Source organism: Salmo salar, chromosome ssa07 (assembly GCF_905237065.1).
Source record: "Salmo salar chromosome ssa07, Ssal_v3.1, whole genome shotgun sequence".
Classification (NCBI taxonomy): Eukaryota; Metazoa; Chordata; class Actinopteri; order Salmoniformes; family Salmonidae; genus Salmo; species Salmo salar.
In genome coordinates, this window is record NC_059448.1 from 22960899 (window position 1) to 22979017 (window position 18119).

Genomic DNA, 18119 nt, shown 5'->3' on the forward strand with positions numbered 1-18119 from the left:
CACTTTTGTTGTCCTGTCTCCTGTAGATATATCTGTGGTTTGGAAAGAACGCCGTGGGTAACTTTATTTGGATAGTCCATCTGTATATGCTCTACAGACTATCAGTAACATTTCAACTAACTATCTCTTAACCCTAGCTCTAACCCTTAACTCTTATCCTAACCCTAAACTTAACCATTACCCATATTCTAAACCTAACCTAAGCAAGCAGTTGCTTATCAACATATAAACTGAGTGTAAAAAAAAAAAGAAGTAAAGAACACCTTCTTAATATGCAGGTAGCCTGGTGGTTAGAGCGTTGGACTAGTAACCGAAAGGTTGCCAGATCGAATCCCCGAGCTGACAAGGTAAAAATCTGTCGTCCTGCTCCTGAACAAGACAGTTAACCCACTGTTCCTAGGCTGTCATTGAAAATAATAATTTGTTCTTAATTGCCTTGTTAAATAAAGGTAAAAAAATATATGAGTAGTGTAAGCAGTGCATGAAAGAAGCATTTGAATGCCACCTAGTGGCGATTCACTGTTACTAACTGCAAAAATGACAGATGATTGTCAGTTTTACACTTGTTTCATAAAAAAAACATCTGTACTTTTCCTATTTTATTACACATGTACAATAAATAATTTATATACATTCAAATACTGAAGCTCAAAACATCAATTTGTATGACGTAAAAAAACTAACATTTACTGACTTGACAGAGTTTGAATGTCGATGTGTGGCATTGGTAGGTAAATTGCATAATTGCACATGTAGTTGGTAAACTTAAATCTGACCAGCAAATTACAAAAAAATATTACTTAATTCCCATGGTCAACTAATATTCAGTGTTTATACTGAAAAAATCTACAATGTTTTATGTAAGCTTTAAATCCACATCCTTTTCAGAGCATGTATTCCCATGTGGAAAAGGAGTATTGTAGCTTGCATGAGTTAGGCTGCGTTTACAAAAGGTAGCCCAACGCTGATATTCTTTTCCTACTAATTGGTCTTTAGACCAATCAGATCAGTTCTGAAAAGAGCTGATGTGAAAAGATCTGATGTGATTGGTCAAAAGACCCATTAGTGGAAAAAAAATATCAGAATTGGGCTGCCTGTGTAAATGCAGCCTTAGTGTGGTCTGTCCCATTTCCTATGGGAGTTTTTTTTTATTTTCCCCCAGACAGTGAGGGATTGGAAATGATGGCATGAAACATCACATCTTGATACTAACAAATACACTGCTCTGACTGACATGCATAACAAAATGACAAAGCTGAGAAAGAGCTTCCAAAAGCTCTGAAATCAGCTCAGTTCATAGACACTTCTCATTATTCCCCACATCTGGATAACAGCCACCGCAGAGGGTTAGGATAGCCGGCGGGATTAACCAGGTGAGATACCCCCGGTATGACTAGCCTCCACCATTACTATATTACAGACACCATGACAATGGAAGTAGCTAGCCATATCCGAGCTAGGACTGATGGTGATGCGTCTTGGGTCACTGTGGGTCTGGGTAGAACACTTTGATATGAATAGCCGAATTATTCCGAGTGCGTGTCATGGGTTCCCCCGCCTCGTCCGGGTCCTCAGGCTCCAGATCGTCCACCAGCTCCACTGTAGACGTGTTGGCCGCCAGCTGTAGTGCCCCCTGGCTGCTGGCCTGGAGCTGCAGGGCGATGTTGATGGCCCTGTTGATGGCCAGGCCCAGACCATGGACGCAGATCTCCCTGTGGCCTCCTCCCTCCAGCAGCTTCTGGCAGCGGGCCAGCTGGGCCCGGAAGTCTGTCTTCATGTTGACGTACACGTCGTTGCGGCGCTTGGGCAGCTTCCTGGGGAGACGCTTGCGGAGGGTGTACTCCACAGGGTCCATCTCCACCCCTGTGCCGCTGCCGTCGGCTGGGGGCATGATGATGCCTGGGGTTGTCTGGGGAATGGAGGCAGAGATAGGGCTGTGTGGTTCTGTCATCACGATTGAGTCAGTCGGAAACAGGGAAGGATGGAATGGAGCACTGCAGTAATAGGAGGCAAAAACAACAGGAAAGGAAATGTCAATGACAAGAACGGAAGATCAACACAATCATCTTTCAGACAGCAAATATAATGCTTAGCCAATATACTGAAGGTTCTGAAATACTCAAATACCAGGGAGGTCGACTGGTAGCTAGCTAACGTTATCTAGATTGGAACGTAATGTAATTTAACCGTCACACACTCTGTGCTAAAATCTGTCACTCCAAACAAATGTAGTTAACGTTATGACAAAATAAGAACGTGAAAGCAATCAGACTGTACCTCCAACCACGGTTTGCAACCAAATTATTCAAATTTTGTCTCTATCGTGCTGGGGAACTCACAACCTGAGAGGTTTGTGAACTTCTGGAAACACAGAGGTGCCCCGGAAGTAATCAATACCAAAACGTTTTCCTCCATCAGTCAATATTATGAAAAGACATATCAAATACAGTGCTGCGCCACCCTCTGATTACTGGATAAATAAAAACGTATATTTGCAGTCTGACCAGTGCTACTTTTTAAATATTATGGTTAAATTGAATAGCCGCGATAATAGTATATGGGGCGTATTCATTACGGAAACCGTTTACTGTGTAGAAACAAAACGGAAACAAAGCACAAACCGGACGAACTGATTTTGACCAATATAAACTGTCGTTTTGTCCGTTTGGGGTAAACGGGTTGCAACATACTCTGCATAATGATTACACCACTGTTGTTAAAACGCCCACCCCCTGTAAACAACCCAAGTGAAGTGTTGACGTATGTGGCTCGATTACGGACATACCACGACAACCTCTTGCGAGCACGCTGAAATGCATTAGATTCAGCCTAATTGCAAATAATTATATTATTCTAAGTCATACATGCTGTGCAAGCGTGGAATGGTTGGTCTGAAAATAGCATAACGAGCTAACATTAGCGAACAACTCGTAACACAAGTCAATGTTACGTCACGTGGTGTGAGTAGGGCGGCCATCTTTCTCTGAAAACACAAACAACAAGAGTAAGGAGCAGACTTCTCGACTAGACATCAACACGCAGCGACCGTAGGAGAGCGGGTAAATAAATCAAACATATTGAACACGACTTCATGAGAGTATCAGTACCATTCTGTTGGAGGAGGATGTTTACAGAAAGAGAAAGGAAACCAATGCATATGAGTTAAAACCGAAGATTGTACACAACAAAACGTATTAAAAAAAAAAAAACACGACATTAACTCAAAGGTAAGCTATGGTTCCTTGAGCATTTGGGAATGGTTGACACTGTCGTCTATAACGTTACATAGCTAGCAAATCACTTTAATCTGAGAGAGGCCCATACAAACGCGAGTCAGGTGCCTAAATGCTCTAATGAAATGATTGGTGTTTCAGAAGATGGGGCTCTGAGCGAGCCGTAGAACGACGGTATTATTGGTTACCATTTGTGTTTTATTGGTTTGTTTTGCTCGGGTTGTGGAAGGCCATAGTAAGCAGCGGGGTAGAGTTGTAGGGGCGGCCGGTCGACAAGCGAAGGGAGTGGGTTGATTCACACTAGCGGACACTCCGCCCCCTTCGCCATATCTTGTAAACCGAATGCCTTACACGGCCAGATACTCATTGTTAATGTTATGCCATCGACATATGATTAACTGGGTAAATAATTGTTCATTGATAAGCTACAATTTGAATACAATTATTTCACATTTTAGCTAAAGCAATTGTCCCGTGCCTTTTTCTGAGAGGTTTTTGATGCTCGAGTCTTGTCCGCGTTGCTTACTAACGTTACATGGCCCAATGGTGGCTGCTACTACATTCCAGACAAGCAAGATTCGGAAGTAAATCAATGAATTGCCGCAATGGTTTACGGAAAACTATGTATCAGTTATCTGGCATTAAAGACCGAAACACATACATAGTATGTATGACTTTATTTTGCTGAAAATAACATTTATCCTACCTACTCTACATTACTAGCTAGCTGTAGTTCCTAAACCGAGCCATCATACACCGGTGTTTACTGTCATTACAGCTTGCTAATATTATAGATACACAAGACGAGGCGTGTGTGACGTGACCACGCCCCGAGTAGGGTACAGCCGTAGGGTACTTCCTTACTCCCATGTAATTAGCCAAACTTTTGGTGGCATCCTAAGCAAACTGACTTTTTTGTTGTTGTTGTCGTTTCAATAAAGGTTTTCAGCAGCCTCACAAGTCGTTATCAACATACTTGGCTGTCGCAACAACAAATTATTTGCATTATATTTATTTTGCCAATCTAATTTGTTACCGGGCCTGCTGACACTGACTGTAAAGCTGACCCATCATACTTTCACTGTTTGTTTACCCCTTACTTTTTGCCGGTTAGCTGGCTGGCTAGCGAGAAGTTAATCTCGATCTAATTTGTTAGTATTAGATATGTTGCATAACTACTTCCAGTCTTTGCCTGCTCTTGAATGGTCAAGGTATTTTTAAAATTTGAGTGGACCACTGAGTGCTGAAGCACGTAGTGCATAAAGTCATCTGTCCTCTGTTGCAACACTCACTATCGAGTTCCAAACTGCGTCTGGGAGCAACGTCAGCACAACAACTGTTCGTCATGAGCTTCATGAAATAGGTTTCCATGGCCGAGCAGTCACACACAAGCAAGCCTAAGATCATCATGCGCAATGCCAAGTGTCAGCTGGAGGGGAGTGGTTAGAGCATTGGGCCAGTAACCAAAAGGTTGCTTGATCAAATCCCGAGTTTACAGGGTAAAAATCTGTCATTCTGCCCATGAACAAGGCTGTTAACCCACGGTTCCCTGGTAGGCCATCATTGGAAATAAGAATTTGTTCTTACCAGACTTGCCTAGTTAAATAAAGGATACATTTAACAACAAAAAATAAAGCTTGTAGCCATTGGACTCAGGAGCAGTGGAAACGTGTTCTCTAGAGTGATGAATCACGCTTCACCATCTGGCAGTCCAACAGACAAATCTGGCCAGGAGAACGTTACCTTGATGAATTTATAGTACCAACTGTGAAGTTTGGCAGAGGAGGAATATGGTCTGGGGCTGTTTTTCGTGGTTTTGCCCCATTAGTTCCATTGAAGGGAAATCTTAACCCTACAGCGTACAATGACATTCTAGACGATTCTGTGCATCCAACTTTGTGGCAACAGTTTGGGGAAGGCCCTTTCTTGTTTCAGCATGATAATTGCCCCCATGCACAAAGCGAGGTCCATACAGAAATGGTTTGTCAAGATTGCGGTGGAAGAACTTCACTGGCCTGCACAGAGCCCTGACCTCAACCCCATCAAACACCTTTGGGATGAATTGGAACTCTGACTGTGAGCCAGGCCTAATTGCCCAACATCTGTGCCCCAGCTCACTAATGCTCTTGTGGCTGAATGGAAGCAAGTCCTCGCAGTATTGTTCCAACTTCTAGTAGAAAGCCTTCCCAGAAGAGTGGAGACTGTTGTAGTAGCAAAGGGGGGCCAGAATATGCAGTGCATTTGGAAAGTATTCAGACCCCTTCCCTTTTTTCATTTTGTTTCGTTCCAGCCTTATTCTAAAATTGATGAGAAATGGTTTATTTAATCAATCTACACACATGTATAAATGTATTAAAATAAAATAAAAAGATACATTTTTTTACATAAGTATTCAGACCCTTTGCTATGAGACTCGAAATTGAGCTAACGTGCATTCTGTTTCCATTGATCATCCTTGAGATGTTTCTACAACTTGGAGTCCACCTATGGTCAATTCAATTGATTGGGGTTGAAAGAATTGTCCGTAGAGCTCCGAGACAGGATTGTGTCGAGGCACAGATCTGGAGAAGTGTACCAAAAAATGTCTGCAACATTGAAGGTCCCCATGAACACTGTGGCCTCCATCATTCTTAAATGGAAGAAGTTTGGAGCCACCAAGACTCTTCCTAGACCTGGTCGCCCGGCCAAACTGAGCAATCCGGGGAGTAGGGCCTTGGTCAGGGAGGTGACCAAGAACCTGATGATCACTCTGTTAGAGCTCCAGAGTTCCTATGTGGAGATGGGAGAACCTTCCAGAAGGACAACCATCTCTGCAGCACTCCACCAATCAGGCCTTTATGGTAGAGTGGCCAGACGGAAGCCACTCCTCAGTAAATGGCACATGACAGCCCACTTGGAGTTTGCCAAAAGGCACCTAAAGACTCTGAGACAATGAGAAACAATATTCTCTGTTCTGATGAATCCAAGATTGAACTCTATGGCCTGAATGCCAAGCATCACATCTGGAGGAAACATGGCACCATTCCTACGGTGAAGCATGGTGGTGGCAGCATCATGCTTTGGGGGTGTTTTTCAGCATCAGGGACTGGGAGGCCAGTCAGGATCGAGAGAAAGATGAACAGAGCAAAGTACAGAGAGTGCAAAGTACAGAGATCCTTGATGAAAACCTGCTCAGGACCTCAGACTGGGACGAAGGTTCACCTTCCAACAGGACAATGACCCTAAGCACACAGTAAGAGAACGCAGGAGTGGCTTCGGGACAAGTCTCAATGTCCTTGAGTGGCACAGCCAGATCCCGGACTTCAACCCGATCGAACATATTTTTTGTGTGTACTTTCCCCCCCAATTTCGTGATATCCAATTGGTAGTCTTGTCCCATCACTGCAACTCCCCTACGGACTCGAGAGGCAAAGGTCGGGAGCCATGCATCCACTGAAACACGACCCTGCCAAGCTGCAATGCTTCTTGACACACTGCTCGCTTAACCCGGAGGCCAGGGGCACGAATGAGTCGGAGGAAACACTGTAGAACTGTTGACCTTGTCAGAGTGCATGCGCCTGGCCCGCCACAGGTGTTGCTAGAGCGCGATGGGACAAGGACATCCCCAGCCTGGCAGCCAAACCCTCCCCCAACCCGGATGATGCTGGGCCAATTGTTCACCGCCTCGTGGGTCTTCCGTTCGCTGATGGCTGTGACACAACCTGACAGAGCTTTAGAGGATCTGCAGAGAAGAATGGGAGAAACTGCCCAAATACAGGTGTGCCAAGCTTGTAGCATCATACCCAAGAAGACTCGAGGCTGTAATCGCTGCCAAAAGTGCTTCAACAAAGTACTAAGTAAAAGGTCTGAACAGTTTTTGCTTTGTCATTATGGGGTGTTGTGTGTAGATTGAGGAGAGGGGGAAAACACTATTTTAATCCATTTTAGAATACGGCTGTAACGTAACAAAATTCTGAAAGTCAAGGAGTCTGAATACTTTCCGAATGAACTGTATGTGGTAGTAGAGTAGTGTCCTGAGGGCACACACTTAATGTGTTTTGAAAAGTGTTAGATTTTTTAATGTCATGTAATATTTTAAATTGTATATAACTGACTTAATGTTGCTGGACCCTAGGAAGAGTATCTTCTGCATTGGAATAAGCTGATGGGAATCCTTGATAAATACAACCAAAAAATATTCAAATGAATATCTCAAAAGTACCCTTGTTGATTTAGTTAATTTTAACACATGGTTTGGCACAATATACTCTACAAGTACATCACATTTCTAGAGTGGGCTCTCTGCTAATTTTGAAGTTATGAGCAACACCAACACAGTGAGTGGGAATATGGATTCAAAGGGAACTCTGCTGATGATTGGCTTCATGTGCTTTCCTAAAGGACGGCTGTGATTGGTTAATGACGTATAATGGCAATATCTATGTATAAAATGGGTCATCTTCCCAAGTACCAGAGATCCCACTCAGGAAAGCTGACTTGGTTGAAGAGGTATATTGTTCCAAACAAAATATTAAAAAGGTTACTTTTGAGATGTTAATATTTTTAATGTTGAATAAATCAATGTGAACATTTTTTACTTCAGAATCTAGACATACTCTATATTTTAGAGCACACTAAAAATATTATAATGACAGCAAGCTGTTTGTATCATGGGGTCTTACTGGAGGCATGTGGGTCTAAAAAGGGCCTAAACTATTATTGGGCTATCCTGGTGTGGAATTGCCTGTTTTCCATAATCATATTTCAACTTTAAGTAGGATTTTCTTTTTTGTCTGCTTCATTCTGCTTATTGTTAATGTTGTTTTGTATAGGTAGGGGCCTTTTTCCTGTGTCAACACCCTTTTTATAGATGAATTATGTAGGGATGTAAGATTCACCGATATGAATCAGTTCCCGCTCAAGTGTTGTGTTTTGTTTTATTCCGTAAATACCTCATCTGTTGTGACTGAGTTGACACGTCCTCTCCTTCAGTTCAGTAGCCTATCCTATGGAACTTTTATGCATGTGACTGCGTATGACTCTCAGAATAACAACTGTGCGCACAGTGCGGGAGATGGGTCTACCTATCGTTGGCACGAGCAGCTCTATCTCTGTTCTAATAGGCTATTTGTACGTCTGCATGGCACCTTCAGCATTCTGATGCTTGTAAAATGGCGTTCACAATGTCAAATCATAGGTTTTATTAATTTGCTTGTCTCTCAACTAATTGTTACCAAATGTGCTGTAGAATTATTCTAATATTTTTTTAGCGGAGTTTTGTAGCCTACCGGAGTGGACGCAACTCGTATCCAGCTGCCGATTGGTGTTTTCAATCGTTCAGATTTAGATTGTTCATCATAAGAAATACTTTCGGGTGGGTTTTGCTTTAAACAGTCATTTTAATTTTTTGGGAGAAAAAAAATTACCCCCCTTTTCTCCCCAATTTCGTTGTATCCAATTGGTAGTAGTTACAGTCTTGTCTCATCGCAGCAACTCCCGTACGGATTCGGGAGAGGTGAAGGTCGAGAGCCATGCGTCCTCCGAAACACAACCCAACCTAGCTGCACTGCTTCTTGACACAACACACATCCAACCCAGAAGCCAGCCGCACCAATGTGTCTGAGGACACACCGTACACCTAGCGACCTGGTCAGCGTGCACTGCGCCCGGCCCGCCACAGGAGTCGCTAGTGCGTGATGCGACAAGGATATCCCTGCCGGCCAAACCCTCCCTAACCCGGACAACGCTGGGCCGATTGTGCGCCGCCCCATGGGTCTCCCGCTCGTGGCCAGCTGCGACAGAGCCTGGGCTCGAACCCAGAATCTCTGGTGGCACAGCTAACACTGTGATGCAGTGCCTTAGACCACTGCGCCACCCGGGAGGCCGTATTTGGTCACTTTTACATGAACCGGGTCATTTCATAAATGACTGCAATCTTCTTTTTTTTTGAGCCAGAGAAACTCAGTAAAATTACAAACGATTTTAACCATTTGCTTTTGAGGCGGCGGTAAAATCCAAAGCTGCGTTATATTAATTGGCTAAATGCCATGCTAATTTCTAAATATAAATATTGTCATAGTACTAGCTCACAACATTTTTATCTGCGAAAATGACAAAGTTAATCAGTGGTTGATGGTGATTTCAGATAAAAAGTGGGGGGACAAAAAGCGTAAACTGCCCCCACACCTAATCTGATAGTGGGGTGGTAGCTGCTCTGTCTGCCCTATGGCTCAGGTCCCTACATACATGCACACTAACAACTTCTCTAAACTGAGTGGCTATTTATCTCAGACAGATCCAGCTTAAAGAGGCCCAGCTCCTGAGCTCTCGTCAGCAGCAGACACTATTTTAAAATGGAAAATGTTAGTGCATCGAGCCGAATTGCATTCATTTGTACCTCCAATCAAACCGACTCTTACTGAATCGTTTCAAACTGAAACATATCGTTACTGTGTCGTATCGGAGCCACTTTTTCAAAATGCATATCGACTCGTTCATGAAAGGAGACATGCACATCCCTGGAATGATTGAATTAGCTGCTAGTCCACCCATTCTTAGCTGTGCATCTCTAGAAGAGGAGAAGCCCATAGAATTACAATCACCTGACCAGATTTCTATTGTCTGAGAGGCTTTTCAAATTCTATGGGAGCAGCAATGCAAGCTCATAGGTGTCTGTCTGTTTTTACTGCAAAGCCTGGGGATGTCATTCTGTTGCTTGGATATTGTTGTTGCCATGACGTTTGCAGGTGCCGTCTCCAACCAGGTGCATTGTTTTTGCAAAAGGGTGTCATCACTACTGTATTAGTCACTGGGGGCTCACATTCTGTATGACGAAGTTTTTATTTATTTTTTAAATTATTGATGGTTATTATTGATGGCAAAGCTCTTGCGATGTTGATTATTAATTTGCATCAAATGGACATGAATAAACACAAACGTTCTCTGTGGAAGGCTACAGTAGCCATCTTATTCTACGGAAAAGAAATGTGAAAAAATGTTAAATGCTTAAACAAGTTGACTCTCTCTAAGCAGTCCAAACTGCATTAAAAAATGGTCGTTCCAACACACAAATTCAACTACATAGATTGCCTGTCTGCCAAGCTGTGACTGGGTGTGTTTGTTTCTCTGTTGTTTCTCTCCACTTGCTATCGTTCACTCTCTTTCTCTTTTCTTGTTGTTTACAGCAGTTTGGAGGAGGACAAGGAAATAAAGGTGTCGTCACCTAGAGGGTCAGGCCACGTTTCAGTCGGAGAGAGAACGACAGGAGAGAAAAGAGGGAGGGAGTTGCGTCTGCTCCTGGCAGCTGTTCCAGCAGCCTGTTCTCTGTTTTCCCCTGCGTTTTGATTTAAATCCAGAATAATCTTCATTTTTTTCATGTCAAATGTGATATTACTGCTGTTGTCGTAATCATTATTGTTACTATCGAGTATTTTATTTTGTTTGTTTCATCAACTCGTTTTCGGATTATTCCAGTTTCTTGTTTTTATTTTTACAACTTTTTTCCGGCTGTGAGCAGAGGCTTCTTCCAAACTGTCCTCATATCCATACCAGTACTCTATCCCCTATACACACCTGAAACAGGCAGCTATTCTCTATCTCTGTGTGTATTGGGGAGCTCTGTTACCACAGCTGTGTAAGCACCACTCAGCCTTCTCACTCAGCCTTCTCACTCAGCCTTCTCACTCAGCCTTCTCACTCAGCCTTCTAAGCCAGTTCTAGCCTGGTCCAGCGAAGTCCAGCCTGGTCCACTCTTCTGGACAGGGTAAGAGAGGTGTGTATGTGTGTGCGCGAGCATGGCATTTGTTAGTTGGTGTGTGTCAGGGTTTCCGTCAGGAAAATGTGGCACTGGACATTTTGACCGGCAGCATTTTAATTTACCAGACATTTGAGAACTTTACCGGAGCCATATGCATTGGGTGCGTAACCTGATTAGGGCGTCCACCCACAGTGCTCAGAATGACAGATTAGGGTAATTCAACAGAACATGCAAGTCGAGGATGCAATGATGTAGGGCTGTCCCCGACTACAAATAATCTTGGTCAACCGAAAGACCTCTGTTCGAATGTGTATTTTTCAATATATATATACACACCCCATGTGTGTTTTTAATCGAATCGGCTATATATGTGTTGAGCTTGTCTGACGCTTGAAGCTCACTGTTTGATGAAATGACACACAAATGACTTAAGAGGGAGCCAGAGATCAAGATAACCAGAAGAAAAAACGTAACCTGTCCCGACCATCCTCCTCCCGCTCCTACTGGCTTTCCCATATTCTGCCGTTACTTTCCTGAAGTTCCCGGTAACAGGCTACACGAGGAGTCGGTAAACTTTCTCATGTGGAATGCCAATTTATCTTCCCATATATACGGTTCAGTTATGGTTTTCATTTTCGTGGAACAGTTTAATTTCATGTTATAATAAGATTTTTGTATCTCGATCATTGTCATGTGAAAATATCCATTTGAAATTTAGAAAGAGGGGAGATCTAGTATGCAACAACTAGCATGGGTTGCTTGTTTGTTTAGCAACAAAACCAAAGCGCAATCACAACAACATGCTGACTTCTGCCTCATGGAAGCGCGCACATCGTTTTAGTGATATTGTCAGCTAACCCATCTATGTGACTAGGATTGTGCATTTGGCTACTGGACAACGAAAGAAAGTTGTATAATAAAATAATTTCCTCCACAGATATGGTCTGATTTTGGCTAGGCTACTTTGAAGCAAGGTAAGACATGCTTCATAATATGTAGTAAAATGTTCCGGTTTCAAACAATTAAGCATACGTTTTCAAAATGAATACTGCCTCCAGCTCATTGCAAAGTGGTGGGTGATGCACTGAAGCCGGCCTTCCGTTGGCTATGCATTCGCTGTTTGAGATGCTGTAGCAGCAGCTCTCGCGCTGCCTGACAGATTTTCAGTTCAAACGCTCTGAATCTGTATGCGTGTGATGAATAAATAAAATGCATAACGAAATGTACTGTACACGCGGCAATTTTAATTCCACTGAATTATGCAAATGACCTTAGAGATTGATAAGCATGACCAGTCAGATGTATTTCCATCAATGAATAGATTAAAAAGCTTTATTTCGCCATGTGATTTTTGAAATTTAGTTTCTCTTCTTCCGGACAATTGGCCAACGGCAATTTCATTTATCGGCTTTTGACATTTTATTTTTTTATCGGCCAAAAGCCGGCGATTACCGGCTAACGGAAACCACGGTGTGTGTCACTCACAGATGAATCCTTTTCTTACTCCTGTTTCCAGATACTCAGCTCTGTAAAGACGTGAGGAATATGACTGCTGAGACACTTAACTTCGGCCCAGAATGGTAACTCGTCTTTTTCTTCTTGAACACTTCTGTCCATCTACCTCTCTTCCTCTCTTGCTGCTCTGTTCTTACCACTTTCTATTCCGTACTGAACAGGCTTTAAAAAATCCATTCCTTCCCTTACCCTCTTGCTCCTCCTCTTCTCCTTCTATTCTGTCCATTTCCTCCTCTCCTGGCTGCTGAGCCCTCAATAAATGTTTGTGTGGAGATTCGTTTGAGGAGGGAGGCGTAGGCCTTGGTTTGGTAGCAGGCCAGTGGTTGGACACCTTTTTAATAGACTGTGACTACTGGTTGGCTGCTATGCCATGTGCATTTTGGTGCTCCACCAACCACCAGGGACTGTCCACAGAGTCTCAAAGTAGACGTGCTGATCTAGGATCAGTTTTGTCTTTTAGATCATAACGAATAACATTGGACTATATGGAGTGGACAGATCCTAGATCAGCATTCCTACTCTGAGACACTTTGTGGATATTGGCCCAGATCACGCCTCAGACCTCGCTTTCCGTGTGGCAACACACACACGTCCATGCCCTCTTCCTTCCCTTTTTCTTCAAAAGTACTGTCTGTCGTAGTGGCTTTAGCCCTATTTGCACTGGACTCATATTACTATAGAACGTTGGCTATGTAATTATTACTCCAGCATGTCCGTTTTTCCAGTGGACGATTCGGACTGGGTTAGTTTGACCAAACTGCCCCGTAATGATTTATTTTCCTCATTTAAAAATGGACCGTTATGAAGGAAGCCTGGAGGCTCTTCTAGGCGTGAAGATATTTCAAATGTCTAGGGATAGCCTAATGTTGACCTTATGGTCTTCAGTTCAGAGAAAGTCTAAATAATAATGCGTGAACCATGAACTGTAACCTATGCAGACATTTAACTGACATTTTGGCAATTTATCAATTCATTGGCACAATATTGTCCACTTCATCTTTTAACAGAGAAGTACTGCACTAGGAATGTTTGATATGTAGCAAAACAGATCTGTAGGCTATGTGCATAGCACTTTGTTTTAAGCATCAATTTGGTCCCATGTTCTTACCCCAACTGGGTGCAGCATCTGTTAAACTCTGTAATATCCCTCAAAACACAGGGATGACGATTCGCATGGGATAAGTATTATCAGAGGACCTGGGAGTTTGCTGAAAAACACTAGGTTTTTAGGGCTGGGATAACAACCTTCCTGCCAAGTAAAAATTACTGCCATGGCAGATTCGGACAAGACAAAAATTATGGATGTGGTGATTTATGCTTGTGCACATAATTGCATTACCTGAGCTCCTCCAGTAAAACTTATCCCGTTCGAATAGGGCTTTTGTCAAATGTGTGTACAATAGTGCTATTGCTTGCGTCACGACATGTCTTGGTATTTAGCCCATTTCATCGTGTGTGTGTGTGTGTGTGTGTGTGTGTGTGTGTGTGTGTGTGTGTGTGTGTGTGTGTGTGTGTGTGTGTTGACTTTGTTCTCCTCCTCCCTCCTGTGCCCCTTATCATCCTCCTCCTTCCTCCCCCAGGCTCCGTGCACTATCCAGTGGGGGGAGTGTGACGTCCCCCCCTCCTTCCCCCGCCATGCCAAAGTACAAGCTGGCCGAGTATCGCTACGGCCGAGAGGAGATGTTAGCACTTTATATCAAAGAGAACAAGGTGAGGAGGAGGAAGCCACACGGAGCTCAGTCTTATAAAATGGGTGGTTGCAATGATCAAGATGAAGTCTAATCGCTAGTACTACTGATGCTGCTACTGCTGCTACTACTGCTATTACACCACCACTACTACTACTACTGATGCTGCTACTACTACTATTACACCACTACTACTACTACTGATGCTGCTACTACTACTACACTACTACTGATGCTGCTACTACTACTATTACACCACTACTACTACTACTGATGCTGCTACTACTACTACACTACTACTGATGCTGCTGCTACTACTACTATTACACCAATACTACTACTGATGCTGCTACTACTACTACACCACTACTACTACTGATGCTGCTGCTACTACTACTACTACTGATGCTGCTACTACTACTATTACACCACTACTACTGATGCTGCTACTACTGCTATTACACCACTACTACTGATGCTACTACTACAACTGATGCTGCTACTACTACTACTAATACACCACTACTACTACTGATGCTGCTACTACTACTATTACACCATTACTACTACTGATGCTGCTACTACTACTATTACACCATTACTACTACTACTATTACACCGCTACTACTGATGCTGCTACTACTACTATTACACCGCTACTACTGATGCTACTACTACTACTATTACACCGCTACTACTACTGATGCTACTACTATTACACCGCTACTACTACTGATGCTGCTACTACTACTATTACACCGCTACTACTACTATTACACCGCTACTACTACTGATGCTACTACTACTATTACACCGCTACTACTACTGATGCTACTACTACTATTACACCGCTACTACTACTGATGCTGCTACTACTACTATTACACCGCTACTACTACTGATGCTACTACTACTATTACACCGCTACTACTACTGATGCTGCTACTACTACTACTATTACACCACTACTACTACTACTACTGATGCTGCTATTACTATTACACTACTATACTACTGATGCTGCTGCTACTGCTATTACACCACTACTCCCACTGATGCTGCTACTACTGCTATTACACCACTACTCCCACTGATGCTGCTACTACTGCTATTACACTACTACTGATGCTGCTACTACTGCTATTACACCACTACTACTGATGCTACTACTACTGCTATTACACCACTACTACTACTGATGCTGCTACTACTACTATTACACCACTACTACTACTGATGCTGCTACTACTACTATTACACCACTACTACTGATGCTGCTACTGCTACTATTACACCACTACTACTGATGCTGCTACTACTACTATTACACCATTACTACTACTGATGCTGCTACTACTACTATTACACCGCTACTACTGATGCTGCTACTACTACTATTACACCGCTACTACTGATGCTACTACTACTACTATTACACCGCTACTACTACTGATGCTACTACTATTACACCGCTACTACTACTGATGCTACTACTACTATTACACCGCTACTACTACTATTACACCGCTACTACTACTGATGCTACTACTACTATTACACCGCTACTACTACTGATGCTGCTACTACTACTATTACACCGCTACTACTACTGATGCTACTACTACTATTACACCACTACTACTACTGATGCTACTACTACTACTATTACACCACTACTACTACTACTACTACTACTACTACTGATGCTGCTATTACTATTACACTACTATACTACTGATGCTGCTGCTACTGCTATTACACCACTACTCCCACTGATGCTGCTACTACTGCTATTACACCACTACTCCCACTGATGCTGCTACTACTGCTATTACACTACTACTGATGCTGCTACTACTGCTATTACACCACTACTACTGATGCTACTACTACTGCTATTACACCACTACTACTACTGATGCTGCTACTACTACTATTACACCACTACTACTACTACTGATGCTGCTACTACTACTATTACACCACTACTACTGATGCTGCTACTGCTACTATTACACCACTACTACTGATGCTACTACTACTACTACTACTGATGCTGCTGCTGCTGCTACTACTACTACTGCTATTACACCGCTACTACTGATGCTGCTACTACTGCTACTACTACTACTATTACACCGCTACTACTGACTGCTGCTGCTACTACTACTACTACTACTGATGATGATGATGCTGCTGCTGCTGCTGCTGCTGCTGCTACACTACTACTACTACTACTACTACTACTACTACTACTGATGATGCTACTACTATTACACTACTACTACTACTGATGATGCTGCTACTACTACTATTACACTACTACTACTACTACTGATGATGCTACTACTATTACACTACTACTACTGCTGCTGATGATGATGATGATGCTGCTGCTATTACACTACTACTGATGATGATGCTGCTGCTGCTGCTGCTGCTACTATTACACTACTACTACTACTACTGATGATGCTACTACTACTGATGATGCTGCTGCTACTACTACTACTACTACTACTACTACTACTACTACTACTACTACTACTACTACTGATGATGCTGCTACTACTACTCTTACACTACTACTACTACTGATGATGCTATTACACCACTACTCCCACTGATGCTGCTACTACTGCTATTACACTACTGATGCTGCTATTACACTACTACTACTGATGCTGCTACTACTGCTATTACACCACTACAACTACTGATGCTGCTACTACTATTACACCACTACTACTACTACTGATGCTACTACTACACCACTACTACCACTGATGCTCCTACTATACCACACACACACACTCACACACACACACACACACTTCAACTAATACACTACTGCTGTTGCTACTACTACTACTACTACCGTAATTTCCGGACTATTAAGCGCACCTGAATATAAGCCACACGTCTATAAGCCGCAGGTGCCTACCGGTACATTGAAACAAATGAACTTTACACAGGCTTTAACGAAACACGGCTTGTAACAAAAATAAATAGGCTTTAACGAAACACGGCTTGTAACAAAGAATTAGCAGTAAGCTTTAGTTGTCTTTTTGCACTGAGTCAATTCCTCACGCTGCTGTTTCCAACGTCTTATCATCGACTCATTAAGACCAAGCTCCCGTGAAACAGCTCTATTTCCTTTTCCAACAGCCAGATCAATGGCCTTCAACTTGAAAGCTGCATCATATGCATTTCTCCGTGTCTTTGCCATGATGAGGGTGACAAAATGACTACCGTAATCAGAACGATGGGAAGTTTGAGAGCGCTCGATTTAATCTAAACAGTAAACAAAAAAGTTGTTTGACCTTAACCCGTTCGGCAATTTCATTGGTCTAATGAAAGCTTCATGCCGCCAAAAAACTGAGCACTGCTACTACGACTATTACACTGCTACTACGACTATTACACTGCTACTACGACTATTACACTGCTACTACGACTATTACACTGCTACTACGACTATTACACTGCTACTACGACTATTACACTGCTACTACGACTATTACACTGCTACTACGACTATTACACTGCTACTACGACTATTACACTGCTACTACGACTATTACACTGCTACTACGACTATTACACTGCTACTACGACTATTACACTGCTACTACGACTATTACACTGCTACTACGACTATTACACTGCCACTACGACTATTACACCGCCACTACGACTATTACACCGCCACTACGACTATTACACCGCCACTACGACTATTACACTATTACCACCGCTACTACTTCTACTATAACTGCTGCTGCTACTACTGTTACACCGCTACTACTATACTACTACTATTACACCACCACTACTACTGCTACTGCTATTACACCGCTACTACTACACTACCGCTGCTGCTACTACTACTACTACTATTACCACCGCTACTACTTATACTACACCACTAATACTACTACTGCTACT

At 42.8% G+C, this 18119-nt stretch overlaps 2 protein-coding genes across 11 annotated transcripts in view; one reads left to right on the forward strand and one right to left on the reverse strand.

Annotated features, from left to right (window-relative positions):
* Positions 1-586: 586 nt before the first annotated feature.
* LOC106608818 (ribonuclease P protein subunit p20) lies at positions 587-2512 on the reverse strand. Its single transcript, XM_014206985.2, has 2 exons — positions 2278-2512; positions 587-1994 (listed from the first exon to the last, which is right to left on the reverse strand). The coding sequence occupies exon 2, from the start codon at positions 1949-1951 to the stop codon at positions 1484-1486; it is 468 nt and encodes a 155-aa protein (XP_014062460.1). The 5' UTR covers positions 1952-1994; positions 2278-2512; the 3' UTR covers positions 587-1483.
* A 189-nt stretch (positions 2513-2701) lies between these two features.
* LOC106608817 (GRB10-interacting GYF protein 1) overlaps positions 2702-18119 on the forward strand; it is a 45668-nt gene continuing 30250 nt past the window's right edge. For 4 of the 10 annotated variants that reach the window (XM_045721737.1, XM_014206983.2, XM_045721740.1 and 1 more), the window contains exons 1-4: positions 2702-3227; positions 10397-11942; positions 12485-12548; positions 14064-14193. In XM_045721737.1, the coding sequence (XP_045577693.1) occupies positions 12514-12548; positions 14064-14193 (165 nt within the window). In that variant the 5' untranslated portion in view covers positions 2702-3227; positions 10397-11942; positions 12485-12513. The remainder of the gene's footprint in view (positions 3228-10396; positions 11943-12484; positions 12549-14063; positions 14194-18119) is intronic. The other 6 variants (XM_045721733.1, XM_045721732.1, XM_045721735.1 and 3 more) reach the window with 6 other exon arrangements.